The following is a 17,876-nucleotide window of genomic DNA, read 5'->3' as shown; positions in this document are numbered from 1 at the left end:
TAATATATTACCCCTCACTCAGTGTGATCTTATCTTGTGTATTAATCTTTGTGCGGCACCTTATCAAAGACCTTCTGGAAGTCCAGATAGACTACATCCACAGAGTCCCCATTACCCACTTTGCTTGTCACATCATCCATCTACCTATCATATACATTCCGCAACTTCACTCATTTCATCTGTTTTGATGTCAAGGTTCTTGGCAAGATGCTGTTGTGACTTCTGGAGGAGCAGGGTAACTGAGACAACAACTTCTTGATTTCTGCATTTAACTGCACATGTACAGTTGCTGGAAATTGCTGTCCAATTTCCTCTTTAATAACTGTGAGCTCTGTTAGCCTGGCTATTATTTTACTACAAAATGCAGATCATTGTGAATTATGACAGTTCAGTGTAATGTTAACTAAAAACCTAATTGAAGCATTGACTTAAAGGATCTATTATGGTTAAAGCCAACCCGGTAACTCCTTGATATCTCAATAAAAATGGTATTGAAGTCTGAAAATATCCAAAGCACTTGAATTAGCTGAGTTACAGATGATTGAATGAAGACACACCTTTCGCAGGAGTTGAGGACTCAAGACTCTTAATAACAGTCTGCTTTAATTTTTAGAGATAAAGACTTTTTAATTTTGAATGGTGGTATCACGTTGTCAGTTCCAGCTTGCTTAAGATTTGCCAATTTTACTGCATTGCATGAAACCATGCAGTGGCAATTTTAGAAATGGATATACTGTAAATTGGAGTGGAGAGTCCATGGATCTATTCCCTCAGAAAAGTTTCATTTTTGTTGCCTCCTTTCCAGTATATTATAATGGAATGCATTGTAATTGTAGTTCTGAGGAAAAACTGGATAAATTGGGGCTCTTTTTATTGGAACACAAGCTAAGAGAAGACTTGATAGAAGTACACAAAATGGTAAGTTTTGAAAAGATAAATCTGGAATAATTACTACCACAAGTTAGAGTTGAAAACTAGAGGTCATGAAAATGTTTTTTTAAATGGTAAAGAATAAAGTGTGCAATTAGGAAATTTGTGTTTTTTGCCAAGGATAGTAAAAAAAAAATGAACTTCCCTGTTAGAAACAAGGCGGAAGCAGCATATATATAATGGCTTTTAAGATGGAAATGGATGAATTACAGAACGGTTACAGCACAGAAGGTGGTCCTTTGGCCCGTTATCTCTGTGCTGCCTTTCTGAAGGAGCAATTCATGTCATACCATTCCCTGCCTTCACTCCAGGGCCCTGCACATTCATTCTTTTGAGATAATAATCCAACTCCTTCTTGAATGTTTCGATTGAACCTGCCTCCATCACACACTCAGGCAGTGCATTCCAGATCCTAACCACTTGCTGTGTGAAAAAAGGTTTTCCCCACGTCGCCATTGCTTCTTTTGCCAATTACCTTAAGTCTGTGCCCCCTGGTTCTCGATCCTTCCACCAATAGGAACAATTTCTCTTTATCTACTCTGTCCAGACATGATTTTGAATACCTCTATCAAATCTCATCTCAACCTTCTCTTCTGTAAGGAAAACAGTCTCAATTTCTCCAATCTATCTGTGTAACTAAAGTTTTTGAAATAGAAATATTTTGAAGAGTAGGAAATGGTATGGGAATGGAACTAAGTGGATAGTTCTTTCGGAGAACCAACACATACAAGGACCAAATGGTCCTCTTTTATGCTGTAAAATTCTGATTTTAAAGTAGGTATACAGTAAAATGTACCAAATGCTTTTACAAAATAAAAAATACTACAGATGTTGAAAATCTGAAATAATGATAGAAAATGCTGGACATACTCAGTAGATCAGGCAGCATCAGTGGAGAGAGAAAGAGTTAGCATTTCAGGCTGATGACCTTTCTCTGTTGACATCTGCAACCTGACTTCTTGAGTATTTCTAGCATTTTCTGTTTTTACTGCACCAATGCTTCACCACTTAGAGAAAACTTGCTTGTTATGAAGTGAACTGAACCAAACCGTATTAAAGCCTGTGGGATCAATTTTTAAGTGCATCTTTGGCAACTGAATGGCCTGTAATGCTGTTCTACCAGCTCAATCATGTCCCCTTTCTCTTTTTCTAATTCCATAGGCAGCAACCCCAAAAAAGCATGTTGATGTAGAAATCTATCAAAAGCTGACCAGCAGCTTGAAAATATCTGTACAATTTCAAAAGGCTGACAACTTATGAACAGCCCTCATAATCATCTGACAGGTGAACAGAAGAAGTTTCTTTATGAAAGATTAAATGGTGAAATTCAGATGTTGAGGCCATTAAATTGTTAATGCATTTTTAGAGGGTTTGTGGCATGCTTGCCTGAGAAAAATGTATAATTTTTACACTAAAGTGACGCATTCTGGTTTACTTCACAACTGATTTTTCTTTAATGTAAAGGAAACAGTGATGTTTGCATTTTCAGTAGACCAACAAGAACATCATTTCCTCAACAGTTCACACATTCAATTCCTTGCCAGCCCAGTTCACTGTGCCATTGTACCTCATCTAATTGCCCACTCCATCATGGAGGCACCCTCTTCTCATTCCCCTCACAAAACATAGCACAATATCATTCAGAAGGAATAGGGAAATGGAAAGCAATGAAAGACCGAGAAAGGAAATCCATAGGTCGAAAGCACAATGTTGGTGGTGCTTTTCTAGAGAGGACAAGATGCCAATCTCAAAAATTAATTGGCAGAGTGAAAGGGAACATCTTTTTGCCTCCAATATGTCCTCCTCCTGACACTCCCATCACGCTCTCTCTACGGTTCAAGCTGGTACTCTTCTCTTCCATGTTGAAGTTCTTTGTTAGTCATGGTAATCTTCTGCGTCTCACACAACTAAAGCATAGTTCCCAGCTCTCCTTGTTCCTCCCCGCACCAAAGCAGTGTTCAGCATCTGTCCTTTCATTTATGCCTTTCAGTCTCATCTATTTCCCCTCTTCCTTCACCCTTTTGTTACCATCCATTCCTTCCACTTCTCGCCCCACCTGATTTTTGCTGCGACTTAGCGAATAAGGATTTTGTCCTCTCACAAGAGCTCCATCTACAGCGTGCAGAGATTGCAGCCCTTTCATTAGGAGAGGAACATGGGAAGCAATGCTGAGGGAAGAAGAGCAATGGGACTTAAATTGGTGCTAAGATGAACCAAAGAAATTAGCAGTGGTCGTAAGGGGATTGGAAGTTTCACATCATCTGAAACAGTGTAAGCCACTCTTGCCAGTGGCTGAGAAATGAGCATACATTTGTATCCTGAAGTTAAGTGGGCTCACAATGTGTATCCCCAACCAGACCACTGATTTACATGTTAGAAGGCTTTTTAATCTTGCCACCTTCTCCCCATTTTTTCCCTACTCCTTCCCCCCAGATCTGCTGAACCTCTTATTTCATAGCTACTTAAGATCATAATAAATAATTTTTTTTGGGTCTTTCTTCGTAAGTAGTTTTTCATTGGTGTTGCGTGTGTTGGCTGTAGGTTTGTGTGTGTCTTTGCATGTAAGAGGGAACAAGTCAGCTCCTACAGAGAGCTGGGAGTCCCCTGATTAACCTTTTGTGAAGTGGTAAATGAGGGCTGTAAGCCAGAACTCGAACAGGAAATAGATCATTTTTGCTAAAGGCATTATTGTTCAAATAATTCTGTTCTCCACTTGTTCCCAAGCTTCATATTTTTTTCCTGTAGTAGTTGCTCATCGAAGATTATTCCCATCTCTGTGGGTTTCGGTCCCATTTTTGATCTTTCAAGCAGCTTTGTTCTGTTTTAAGAGCATGTGGTTCTCTGTTTGTCATATGTTCCCTTCTGTCCAGTTGCTCCATAGCTGCTTTTATCTGGTGTGCAGAGCCTCATTAATTGCAATTTACAGGCAGGCAACATATGCGCACGAATCTGCCCAATTTTCTCACTTTAGACAAATGCCCTTTCATGAGGCTTACAGCATATGCAAGATAGGGTCAGAGGAGCATTTACAAAGAATTTTCAAAATGAAAGAAATTGTTGGAAATTGAAAGAGTAAAATCAAACGTTCATTGTGGCAATACCCATGCTGGGATCAAAACTAACTTTTCCAACTGTTTTTGTCACTGAGCTGTCTACTGAAAGGTCTTGACTCTAAACCACAGTTGCTAGATTTAACAGAAAACGGGCAATTTCAGAATATCTTTACAAAGATTCACATAGCCCGAGCAAAATGTTAGATGTCACAAGGGAGTAGATGTCGATTATATGCTGGCTATTCACTTCTGGAAACTGGATTAGAGTCCATCCCAGAGAGTTCGGATGATGGCACAACATTTCTCTTAATTCAGGGCTGTTTTGTTCATTTCAATCCAAATATCAAGATGGCTGATGTGAGAATGAAAGTGTCACAGTGCTGCAGTAGGATGTGCTCAACTAAGGTTAAGGCTGAGACACACTGGACAGAACAGGCAGCTTTATTCTGTATTATAATGTTTGATCATGGTCTTGGGTGCCCAAAATGTAACAGCCCATTCCTTAGCGATAACACCCCCACCTTGATCAGAAAAGAGTTCAACCCTGTTGCAATTTGAAGTGGGAGTAGAGGGGAGAAAAGGAAAGGTAGGAGCAACAATGGCTAGAACTCTGCAGAGGTCTCATTATTTCTTGAGCAAATTTAGTGGCACCTAATCTTGCTAGTGATTCTTAATTATACAGTGGTGGAAGAAAAGAAATGTGGAAGAAATATGTGCTTCCAGTCACCTAAGTAACAGTGGTTCAAATAAATTGTGTTATAAAAACTGCACGCAGTACAAAATTTTCTTTGTCTCATGCATGGATGCTACATCAAAAACACCATGACTGAACAGTAAGTTGCCTGGTGGAGAATCTTGTTCATGTCATAACCTATCAACTACAGAAAACACTTCCAATATTGATCTCTTCCATGATGCCTACAATTAAAAAAAATAAAGTAAGAAATTCTACCGCTGATCCCACAGTATTTATTTTTTTGAAAAGGTGCCTGGGGACTGATTGCAAGCCAGCAATTACATTAGCTCCTTAGAGTTAGCAGTCAACTTCTCTTTCTTCAATGATTCACAGCAACATGTTTTGAGTAAGCATGAGACTTTATAATGTAGTATACAGAAGAGACATTATTGATATAGTGAAGAAAGCAAAATACTGCAGATGCTGGACATCTGAAATCAAAACAGAAAAATGCTGGAAAAGCTCAGCACATCTGGCAGCATCTGTGGAGGGAGAAAAACAGAGCTGACATTTCGAGTTCATATGACTTCTTCAGAGCTAAAGTGAAGTAGAAATGTGATGGATTTTATACTGTTTAAGAGAGTGTAGAGCAGGTGGAGCAAGATAGAAGGTTAGGGCTAGGTGAGAGGTCAGAAAGGATTGATAAAGATGTCATGAACACAAGACAAAGGGAATATTAATGGAAGTGATAAAAACCAAAGAAGGTGCTGATAGTGGCATGAAGGTAGTATAGCAGAATGTGTTAATAGTAGAACAAGGGTCATTCTGCTAGCTTATCTTTATACCACTGTTAGCACCTTATTTAGTCTTTACCACTACCATTAACACTCCCTTTGTCTTGTGTCCATAACAATGTTGTCAATCTCTCCTGAGCTCCCACCTATCCCCTACCTATTTCGCTCCACCTGCTCTACTGCCTCTTAAACAGTTTAAAATCCATCACATTGAAGAGTCATTAACTTTGAAACATTAACTTTGTTTCTCTATCCACAGATGCTGCCAGACCTGCTGAGTTTTTCCAGTATTTTTTGTTTTTATTATGAACGTGTTGATTGACCTAATTGTTTACAGAGAGAGCAGCTTTTCTGTTTCTCAATCAGTAAAGGCCTTCAAAGAACTGTTGAAAGCCTTGCTACTTTATGCATATTTTACCTGCATTAAAAGGTACAAGTTACAGATAAGACCTCTATGTACCTATTCCCAAATCCTTTAAAGGCAGTCTATTCAAGTGTAATTTTCCCTGCAAAGTTACTTCCCTCAGGTACGACTTCCTGGCATAACTGTCCTCAACCTCTTTGAAGAACAGGTTTTATCAACCATCACCTTTCCATCTTATAGCTAATTGATATACATAGGTATGTTTATTACCCAAGCCCCTAAAGTTATACTTTAGTTACTCATGGTTAACATCATTACTGACATGTATTCTTTGTGCAGCACTTTACATAGAAGACAAGTAACGCCTTACCCTCAGGACACTTCAAAGCCATTTTGTTTATATTGGAAAACCTATTGCTTCATGGTATGAAGTGTTATGGCACAGCTGATGGTGCTCAAATCTCAAAGGGAAACTTGAAACAGCTGCCACAATTGTTTTGCAATTTGTATAAATTTTGAGATGTGTGACTTGAATTCAATAGTAATAAGACTACCGAGGCTTATAGGTTTCTTACAAAACTAAATTAAAGCTTTATTAATAGAGGAAATTATTTTAAGCACACACATAGATCTTCAAATTACTACTACTATGATAACTTCTAAATCCCCCAATTAATTCTGGTTACGCTTTTGTTAAGCAACAGTAAGTCTCTCAGATTTTAAAAGACCCAGGAAAAGAAACATGATACCCTGAACAATTCAAAGTGAGTTTTCTTAACTTCACTTCTTTGTAGACAGCAGCTTGAGGCTTAGGTGCTGGAAGCTTTTCACACTTGTTAGATCTTAGAATTCCTTCCCTTACACAAAGCCTTCCCTCCTTTAACTTTATTTTCCCCTTTGAATGCAAATTTCCTTTGTTTCACTATGTCTTTAGACTTTACCTCTCTAATAATAAAAATCTCTCATAGTACCAATTTTACCAGTAATCTTTGGGAAAAATAAACACACTGTTTCTTAACTTCTCACACCCCTCCTTTTAATTCAATCTAGTCTGGCTTATTTAAAAATGCAAATGTTCCCTTTACATCTATGTTTACTTACTTAACATTTCAAATCTAGCTTATCTTCAAAAGGCGGTGGAAGCAGAGCCTTTGCATATTTTTAAAGTAGAGCTAGATAGTTTCTTGATTAACAAAGGGGGTGAAAGGTTATTGGGAGTAGGCAAGAATCTGGGGTTGAGGTTACATTCAGATCAGCTATGATCTTATTGAATGGTGGAGCAGGCTTGAGAAGCTGAGCAGCCTACTCCTGCTCCTAATTCGTACGTGCGTAAAACATGGAATAGTTAACAAAAAACTGATATAAAAATGGTCAAGTTTCTAAATTGTTCCACAGCCTCTCAATGAATGTTAACTCTAGACTGAATATAATCAGTTGTGTATTTTCCACGGAATAATGGATAACAGGAAGTTGTTACAAGGGATTCCTTGGATCACAAGGCTGAGATAATTTTGTAAATCACTGTAGTGATATGAATTGTTGGACATCTAGAGGGATATATGTTGGATATCTTGGGAAGTTGAGGGTTAATACTTCAGTTACATCAAAGCCTTCAGACTAGCTGCCTTTAATTAAATTAAGTCGCACACACACACACACAGACAGAGACACAGACCCCACTATTACCCTACTTCCAATAACATTATGAAAATTATTATATCTTCCTAATGGAAGGAGTTTGACTATTACCCCTCAACTTCCCATGATATCCGACTAACATTCCTCCAGATGTCCAACAATTCACATCACTACAGCGATTTATAAAATGATCTCAGCCTCCTGATCCAAATTCCTTGTAACAACTTCCTGTTATCCACTATTCTGTGCAAAAATTCACAACTGACTATATATTCAGTCCAGGGTTAACGTTCATTGAGAGACTGTGGAACAATTTAAAAACTTGACCATTCTTATATCACAGTTTTTTGTTAACTATTCTGTGTTTTACGAAAATACGAATTAAGAGCAGGAGTAGGCTGCTCAGCTCCTCAAGCATGCTCCATCATTCAAACGATCATGGTTGATCTGAATGTAACCTCATTCCTACCTACTCCCAATAACCTTTGTTATACCCCTTGTTAGTCAAGAATCTATCTCGCTCTGCCTTAAAAATATTCAAATACTGCTTCCACCACCTTTTGAGGAAGAGAGTTCCAAAGGCTCACAGCCCTCGAAGAAAAAATTTCCCCTATCTCTATCTTAAATGAGTGATCCCTTATTTTTGAATAGTGACCCCTAATTTCTAGATTCTCCCACAAGAGAAAACACCCTCTCCACATCCATCCTGTCAATACCCCTAAAGATCTTAAAAGTTTCAATTAAGTCACCTTTTACTCTTCTAAATTCTATTGGATACAAGCCTAACCTGTCCAGCCTTTCCTCATAAAACAACCCGCCCATTCCTGGTGTTATTCCATGTTTTTCCACTATATTCAATGCTGGATGAACGACACAGTTCTATGGCCATATCTCACTATTTACATATAAGTAACTTAGTGCACTATGCTTCATCTATTGACTTGTGCTATACCAATAGCGTAGTATCTTTTCAAAATCATTTACTTTGATAACCTGTGTTTATTACTAAATAGTTCCATGTACTATAGAGGAATACTACAATTCTTCTTGAAATGTCTCACTTTCTGTTCTGAAAGGCAACACTTTGGTACCTTTTATGTAAGACTAAGTAGTTGAATGTTTGATGTGTATTGGACAATTGCACAGAGGCCTGTGTACCATGGAGGTTTGCATCGTAGAAGGATGCGATTTGCCCCAAATTTGCCATTTTTTTTTAATATAGCAAACTAAAGCTAATACCATTATCCTACACTTCCCCAGTCAAGGTCAACAGTAGATGTTCACAAATGCTTACTTCCAATGAGGGTCAGACAGTAGTGATCAAGAGCAGGAGCCTGGGCTGAGTCTGTTTGAAGTGCCCCCGCTGCTCGCCCAACTGAGGTCAGCTCATTGCATACAGCGTCTGCTTATCACTGAGCTGCCAGGGAATAATGCTGTTTACGTGGCTGAAGAAAAATAGAAGTGGAAGATTGGGTAACAACGTTATAATTTAAAAACTGATTTAAAAAAAACTTGCTGGAAAGCAAATATTGTAATTTGTTTTTGATATTGTTTGCAAGAATGAATTGTTCACCTTGATGAATGTAATGTTTTTTGATTAAAAAGACACTTTTCCAATGTATATATTCCCAATAAAAATAAGTGAAGAAGCTGGAAATCCAGTGGCAAAATATGAGGTTATTTTTCCAGGAATTTAAATTGTTGAGGGGTTAAAACTGTTCAGTGCCACGTAAAAGGTTATTGTACAAGATAGGAGCTCACAGTATTGGGGATAATGTATTAGCATGGTTTGAAGATTGGTTTACACACAGAAGACAGAGAGTTGGGATTAAAGGATCTTTTTCAGGTTGGAAAGGAGTGCCACAAGGATCAGTCCTAGAATCTCAATTGTTTACTTTCTATATTAATGACTTGGAGGAGGGGGCAGAGTGTAATGTACAAATTTGCTGATGATACAAAAATGGGTGGGAGGACATGTGATGAGGACATAAGGAATCTGCGAGGAGATATAGATAGGTTGTGTGATTAGGCAAAAACTTGGCAGATGGAGTTTAATGTAAGAAAGTGTGAGGCCGTGCGCTTTGGTAGGAAGAATCAAAAGGCAGACTATTATTTAAATGGAGAGAGACTCCAAAAAAGCACGGCACAGGGAGATCTGGGCGTTCCTGTGCATGAAACACAAAAAGTTAGCATGCAGGTGCAGCAAGTAATTAAAAAGGCAAATGGAATTTTGGCCTGTATTGCTAGGGAGTTGGAGTTTAAAAATAAGGAAGTCATGTTACAACTGTACAAGGTGTTGGTGAGGCTGCACCTGGAATACTGTGTACAGTGTTGGCCCTCGTATTTAAGAAAGAATTTACTGGCATTGGAGGCACTTCAAAAGAGATTCACCTGGCTGATTCCTGAGATGAAGGGGTTGACTTATCAAGAACGGCTAAACAGGTTAGGCCTTTATTCATTAGAGTTTAGAAGAATGGGGGTGATCTTATTGAAACGTACAAGATTCTGAGGGGGCTTGACAAGGTAGATGTTGACAAGATGTTTCTATTAATGGGGGATCTTGAACTAGGGGACCTAGTTACAAAATAAGGGGACACTCGTTTAAAACTGAGAGGTGAAGGAATTTCTTCTCTCCAGAGAGTAGTGAATGTCTGGAATTATCTACCGCAGAGAGTTGTGGAGGCTAGATCACTGAAAGTATTTAAAGAGGAGGAAGATAGCTTTTTGAAATATCGGGGAGTTGAGGGCTATGAGGAGCTGGCACAAAAGAGGAGTTGAGACTTGGGGCAGATCAGCCATGATCTTATTGAATGGCGGGGCAGGCTTGAGGGGCCAAATGGCCTACTCCTGCTCCTATTTCTTATGTTCTCTGTTGACAATCTTGTTTAGTGCACACACTTAACCAAGTGTTGTTTTATGTTCTCGTCTATGAAACTGCAGACCTCTGTGGGTGATTCCTAATAGCCATGCATTCTACCTCTGATTGCTGTTTTTTTCTGTCAGGTGACTGACCATGCTACTACAGCACTGCTGCATTACCAACTGCCTCAGATGCCAGATGTGGTTGTCAGGTCTTTCATGGTAAGTGATACACAATCTGAAATGAGCTATGAATCTCCAAACCTCCATTTACACTTTAAAGTGAATTCCCTAGCATGGTGACAAACAGCAAATATTTAAATTTTCAGCATGTACTGGGTCCCATTGTAAGCAGATTTATATCTCCCACAGTTAAATATTTGATTCCAGCTAACACGTAGTAAGTTCATGTCCCATGTGTGTTCATGTGTTGTCGGTTATCTCCCTTCTACAGTAAATAGCAGGATAATCATGGTAAAGTGACATGGGAAGGGAATGGGAAGTGATAGTTGCCAGACTTCTCTCCCTAATATTCCCACTTAAATTGTATGTATTATCGACTGATTATACAGTGGTTTTGACAATGTTCATTAGAGAATCAACTATCACCATCTTGCCCTTCTAATACAAGAAATTAAAGTGATGAGCAGTTCCAAGAGCTAATGAAAGAAAATGGTGGTTCTAAGAGGATCCTGTACAAAACTGTAAATACTAATTAATTTTTTACTCATGAAAGCTGGTGACTTGACATCTGAGCTCTTTATGAAAACTTATCAGTGCCTACTGCTCTTCACAACAGCTTTTTGACAGACTTTTGATATCCTAGTTGAATAGTTCATAGGAGAGAAGAAGCTTTAAGTCTCATCTGTGATCACTGCATTCAGTGCATCTGCATTTTTGAGCCAGTGGCAAAAAATGTTTCTCTAATTGCTCATCCGTTCTTGACTACGTACAATGTTAGTGCTTGATGATTTTACTCAGGATAAAAACGTATAAATGATTTTGTTGCAAGAGTCAAATGTTCTGAGTCAAAATAACTTGAGGGAATTAAATGCTTTATGCCGAACTGAGAAGTTCTAAAAGATCTGTTTTAATCAGGGACCCTTTCATTTTCTGAATTTATAAAATTCTTTGTTGGATCAGAGAATCATTGCCAGTTTGAGTCAAATCCTTGTTACCTCATTGCATATTAAAGAACTGCAGGGATATTATTCTGAATATACTTTTAATGTCTCACCAGAACCATCATTTCTTGTTTGCATCCAACTGAGCAGAGCAGCTACTAACAAACGGCTCTTAAATCATTTGAAGGTGCTCTAGCTGAGCTACATGCACAACTGAACCCACTCCGCTAGGCCACACATTTATCTTTTGAAATTAGTTAGTCCCGAGATTTCTGAAGGATTGAGTCTCACACCATTTACCCAATTTAAAGATGTGCTTTCCTCCTCTTTGGACCATCCTGCCCGTCAATAACTTGCCTCCCCTGAAGGGGAGCGTGGAGAAATTTCCATAAATGCTGCTGCACCATCCTGCTTGGAGCATGGTGGCTGAATGCAGAAATAAAGGGAGTGTTCTTATTTGGGGAAAAGGTGGAAGAAACTTTAAATATTATCCATGATTTATCAAACCTGAAACTTCACCCAGCCAATTTAATAGTGAACTTAAAAAGACTAGATTTGGAGATTTTTTATGATCAACTGATATTTTCCAATTTGCGATATTGTGTGTGTATGTGTTTGGGGAGTGGGGTGAAGGGGGGGGCGGTTTGCTAGTGAAGAGAGGCAACAGACGAGCTACTTTCCTACAATACCAGAGACTGAGTGTGAAGTTTGGCTTTAATTTTGATTTATCCTAAAGGAAGAGGTAATTTGCTTCATGCTGTTTTTATTTCAGTGGTATCACATTTAATAATAATGTAATCTGCAAGATTAAAACACGGTAATTCAGGTCACTCATTCACCAATAGGATCTCTAAGGGCTTTACTGAAACTTAACATTTTACCAGCATCTTGTTTCAGAAGGATATGTAAGTTATTAATAATTTTTTTTTTAAGATTAGAACTGACATGGCTGGAGTCCCACAGATAGAACAACTAATTAAAGATAGCTTTATAAGCAATAAACAGCCCAGACACTTGAATATGAGTAGGATTTGTATATCTTAGCTGTGATAACTTTGTTGTAATTGTGTCCTCATTAATATGAATCATTGAGCCATGCTACATTTTCTGCTTTTCACCAATATTGATGTCAGTCAATGACCAGTAAAATACAAAGCTCAGATTTCCAAAGTCAGTGCCTTAATGGCATATTGGAATCCCTAAGGACTGAACCCACCAACACTCCCAGCCTTGTACAAATGTGGCAGTGTGTTTGCCTTACTTTCCGGTTGGTTAACCTATCAGAGTAAGTACTAAATTTGTCAATACTGCTGGACTGTGGCCATTCACCCTCTTGGAGCTAACTTGGCATGTTTTTCTCTTAATTTACTGGAGAAAACACTGCATCTTAACATGCTACTAATAACTTTCCTGTGTAAATGCATGAATGTTATACAACAAACGAGGTGATTAGGTGTGACATGTACATGTCAGACTTCAGCAAAAGAATTTACAGTTATATGTAAATCACTCCTTTGATTAAGGACAAATGCTTCTCATACCCCATTACTTTTTGTGCAATTATAATAAGACAGCTCCTTTGAAAACACAGTATCCTTTCTTGTGCTAGTAGATTTCTGAAGTTCTATCACATGGAACAGTTCTTTTATTCTTTCACAGGATGCAAGCATCACTGGCTAGGCCAGCGTTTATTGCCCATCCCTAATTGCTCTTGCCCTTCCAGTTCAAGTCCTTCCTCTGACTTTCATGTTGCTGTTTCTAATGCATGGCAGGATGTGAGCTAGGCAATAGTAAAAGTCTGAGTTTTTTAAAATGGCATCTTCCAGCCCGGTTCTGGAACCTTTGTGACTGCTGTATTTTGATTTGTGAAACAGGAGTTATACAGGTAGAAGCACATTGTCCACCTGTCTGTCAATCCTCTATGCTAATTGGTGAGGCAAGTGATGGAGCAGCACCTTCAGCTATCCATTTACACAAATTAAATAACTGATCTCCTGTTCAGCCACTGGGTTCCTTTAACAGATTGGCATCTTGAGTATGGTCCATTACAATCCAGTAGCAGGTAGCCATATGTAGTGGTGACAGTGAGTATCAACAGCCTGTGTTGGACATGAGAGAAGAGCCATCACTGTGCTCAGAATAACTGTCTAATCTTGCCCTCACCCAAACTCCACACACATGTATCCTCAACAGGGGTTTCTGGATAGCAATCAGGCTGTTTTCCTCCCTGATAAACCAAGGGTGCTGCACTCAAACTTTCACCCCTCCTTGTCTAGAGGGCTTAGCTACACACTAGAGAGAGTCCCTGGGCTTCTGGAGAGAACTCTTGATACTTTCAATTCACAATCCTTGTGCGAGTGTTCTCCTGCACATCATATTGCAGTTATTTTCTTTACATGTCTAGTTGAGGTATGTTGGATGTTTTACCTTTTGTACAGGTAACGCAAGTTTATTAAGGTTCAGGTACTGGATTTGCCTTTCATTTCCGAAATATAACTAATGAAAGTGCTCGAAATGCTGCAGATATTTTTTAAATGAATTATGATTTTTCATTTTCTTAAGTTTAAAAATATAGATGCACCTCTTTCTAACTTCATTATTTCTGGTTGCTTTTAAACTTGATGGTTATAAGAACAAGTGAGGCATAATGGTACACAAGATGTTATACTTATTTTAAAAAGGTTAAAAAATAACCTTTAATTGAACTGGAGCCTTCATTTTTGTCTTTACTTTCCCTTCAAAAAGATCAATGTTAGGACTAGGAAAGGAAAATGCTGCAAAAAATGCTCATCTTTTGTTTCTTGTTATTTTTTGCCTCTTCAGACCTGGTTGCGAAGCTACATTAAATTATTCCAGGCGACTTGTCAACGCTGTGGAAAATTTCTACAGGATGGACTGCCTCCCACATGGAGAGATTTCCGAACGCTCGAGGCCTTTCATGACACCTGCAGACAGTAATGCCCAGCTCACTGCCTAGTAACCAAGGATCATATCAGGATATGGTGATGTGTACATCAGTGTGTGCAGGACCCTGGATTGATGCACCTGATTGCAGGATATTAACAATTTTCTACAGGGATAAAGTTCTTCCTTTTGTTTTCAGACAAAATAATTTTGTAGTAAAGTACCCCAGAGATAAAAATCAAAATACCTTCAGATAGGATAAGTAAATCATTCAGTTTAACATGCTTTTCCTTTTCAGGAAAAATTACATTTAAAAGCATTGTTTATGCATCTGTTATAATTTCACCTTTGGAATGCATTTTATGTTTTTGTTCTTTCATATTCACCATGTACTTTGTTTGGGGGTTTGGGACAAGACATTTCACAAGTATCACTCATGGCTGTCTTAGTGCAGATACTGATCAAATTAGAAATTCACTCAGCTCTCCCATTTAACTATCCAATAATTGTGCTTTATAGCAACCATGTTCTCAAGGCTTATGCCCTTACGTTTCTCCTTTATATTTTTGTCACAATATTTGCCTTGTTTCTTGTTCTGTTACTTCACCTCGCTTTAAATTTTTGCAGTATTTTCATCCCACTAAACTATTCAATAAAATAACCAGAGGCATTTGTTAGATCTGACCATTACAGCAGTAAAGTATTGCATTCCCAACTACAAAACCCAAATTCAGATCTCATTCTTAACTGACATTCATACTTTAATCTCCATCCTAGCTGGATTATCAGAGCCATACCATGAATAGAGCTGTATTTCTGACATCTGGGGAACTTAATGTTACAGAATTTGTGAAGTTGTAATGGAAAATAATAGTGATTTGATCCATCTCCATTCACAAGAGAGTCTTCTAAGATTTAAAACAGAGGAATTATCCAGGGAAGGGTTGAAAAATTTGTTTGCATGCCAATCCTCATGTTCAGCCAGTTCCTTAAATCATAAAATGAGAGTTAAATTTAGCCAGCTGTTCCATTTTAGTTTTAATCTGCAAACTGTTGCTCCTTCTAATGGACCATTGTGACCACTCAAGTGTTCTTGAATTCTATCACTTGAAAATGAAGTGGAATGACATGAGAGTGCTTCACGCTTCAGCACTATCTTGAAGTGAAATGTTATTTTAATGGTTTACTGTCCTTCTAGCAGGCAGACTTGTTACATTCCTCGTCCTATAATAATCAAGTTTTATTTCACTTTAGCCAGAATGTGAGCTTGGTTTTAACACTCCCACACATCATTTTGGAAGCTTTGTCAGTTTTGCATGCTTATAGTTGATTTTTTTTTAATGAAATGAAATCAGCTCATAGTCTTCTGCTTTAATGGTCGGGTTCTTGCTTCAGCGCTTTCATCACTTGGGTGAGTTTTGCATGTTTGCAGCCTGGCTGGTGGATAATCCCTAGACAGCAGTAAGTGATATGCTCCATCTCACAAATGGCCTAACCTGACTCCCTATCCTGTCCTTTATTACTCATAGTGACCAATTGTGAAATAGAACCTCTAATTATGGGAAATCATTTTTTGCCTTACGCTAGTTGGAGGTTGTGTGCCATTTTCTTGTGGCACATTTTTTTAAGAATTTCCAAATCAGATTTATAGTTGAAATGACTTTAATTTCCTTTTAGTTATATAAAAACACGTGAATTATCACATGATGGTTGATAGAAAGCTGCCTATATTTTCAGACACCCTTCTATTGAATAAATGGAATTTTCAACAGTAGTGCTGACTGCCAAGCGTGTATCCATTTGATCAAAATGTCTCTTCCGTCACAAAGCTAAGTACAAAATACAAGAGGCCGTTCAGATTATCCAACTCATTCTTCCACAGAAACCATGATTTCCCCCATCATAGCTACCTTCCTCTTAAACAATGCTAAAGTTTTTGATCAACTACCCTACTCGGAAGTCAATGCTGGGTTATCCGGCACGCTCTGGGAATGAGAGGTGCCAGTTAATGAAATATGCCTTTTAACTGAGTGTAAGGTGACTTCCATGTTTTCATCCAATGAGTAAGTTCCGAGATGATCCCACGAGTGTTTGAGATCTGAAGAGGTGCAGGAGCACGTGAATCGAGTGAGTGGCTCTGAGGGGAAATGGTGCTGCAGAGGCTGAGACTGGAGTGAGGACAGGCCACCAGTGATAATTACTGGTGAGTTTGACATCTCCAATCGAAAAATGGACCCGATCCAGAATTACGGCTAATAAAGAATTCTGGTTAGTAGAGTGCCAGCTAACAAAGTTTACTATTAGCCTTTGTGACTCCTGACTTCAGGCCTGAGCTTTTTAAACATGTTTACCCTGTACAATATTTGTAATTTAAGTTGAGGTAGCAATCAGAATTAAACTTCTGTATTTTACACAGCAACTTATGTATCTCTATATTCCCCTCTTTTCAAAGTAGCCAAGTCCAAATTTTTAAATCTTTTCCTAAACTTGTTGTACCTGTGGTTTACAATTGTTTCATGTTGTGAAAGGGCAGCAGTAACTGACAGGTACTTATGAAATATTTTTTCTTTCGGTGGGGGGAGTGGTGGGGGGGTGGGGGGAGAACAGCGTTGAAGTTAAAGAATTTTTATCATCTTGACAGGAGGAAATGTGCTTTACACATAACCAGAAAGTTGCAAGTTTACGAATGCAAGTCATGTTACCCTATTTGCTACCATCTGGCAACTATGGTTTGGAATTTTTGTATGTCACTGGATGGAATTGTGTGTGTAAGTAGGAAAATAAAATCAATGCCTACCTGAATGCAAAAGTTTCAACCCATCCTACAAAGCAACAAACCTGCAACCTCTGTCACTGAGAAGCAGGTGCATAGGAACAGCACCACCTCCATGCCACACCATCCTGACTTGTAAATATATTGCTGTTCCTACATCGTTGCTGGATCAAAATCCTGGAACTCTCTTTCTAACTGGACTGTGGGATTTTCCTCACAAAATGGACTGCAGTAGTTCAAGAATTTGATTCCTATTTCAAGAATTAGACCCAACCATCTTCAGCTGCTTCATTAATGACCTTTCTTCCATCATAAGGTCAGAAATGGAACATTCACTGATGATTGCACAATGTTCAGCACCATTCACCAAGACTCAGATACTAAAGCAGTCTATGTCCACATACGGCATGATCTAGACAATATCCAGCCTTGGGCTGATAAGTGGCAAGTAACATTCGTGTCATGCAAGTGCCAGACAATGACCATCTTCAGCAAGAGAGAATAAAATAATCTCCCCTTGACATTCAATGGCATTACCATCGCTGAATCTCCCACTATCAACGTTCTGGGGATAACCATTGACCAAATACTGAATTGGACCAACCATTTAAATCTATGGCTACAAGAGCAGATTAGAGCCTTGGGAATTCTGCGGCAAGTAACTCACCACCTGACTCCCTAAAGCCTGTTCACTATCTACAAGGCACAAGTCAGGAGTGTGATGGAATACTCTCCACTTGCTTGGATGAGTGCTGCCCCAA

At 38.6% G+C, this 17,876-nt stretch overlaps 1 protein-coding gene across 1 annotated transcript in view; it reads left to right on the top strand.

Moving 5' to 3' along the window:
- The window catches only part of med27 (mediator complex subunit 27), a 300,082-nt gene extending 283,321 nt beyond the window's left edge, over window positions 1-16,761 (top strand). Inside the window, exons 7-8 of the mRNA XM_041193685.1 lie at window positions 10,459-10,536; window positions 14,262-16,761. Of these exons, the coding sequence (XP_041049619.1) occupies window positions 10,459-10,536; window positions 14,262-14,396 (213 nt within the window). The 3' untranslated portion in view covers window positions 14,397-16,761. The remainder of the gene's footprint in view (window positions 1-10,458; window positions 10,537-14,261) is intronic.
- Window positions 16,762-17,876: the final 1,115 nt, after the last annotated feature.

This window comes from Carcharodon carcharias, chromosome 8 (assembly GCF_017639515.1).
Source record: "Carcharodon carcharias isolate sCarCar2 chromosome 8, sCarCar2.pri, whole genome shotgun sequence".
In the NCBI taxonomy this organism is placed as follows: domain Eukaryota; kingdom Metazoa; phylum Chordata; class Chondrichthyes; order Lamniformes; family Lamnidae; genus Carcharodon; species Carcharodon carcharias.
Note: the sequence above shows the minus strand (reverse complement) of the source record. Positions and strands in the feature narration are given on the sequence as shown.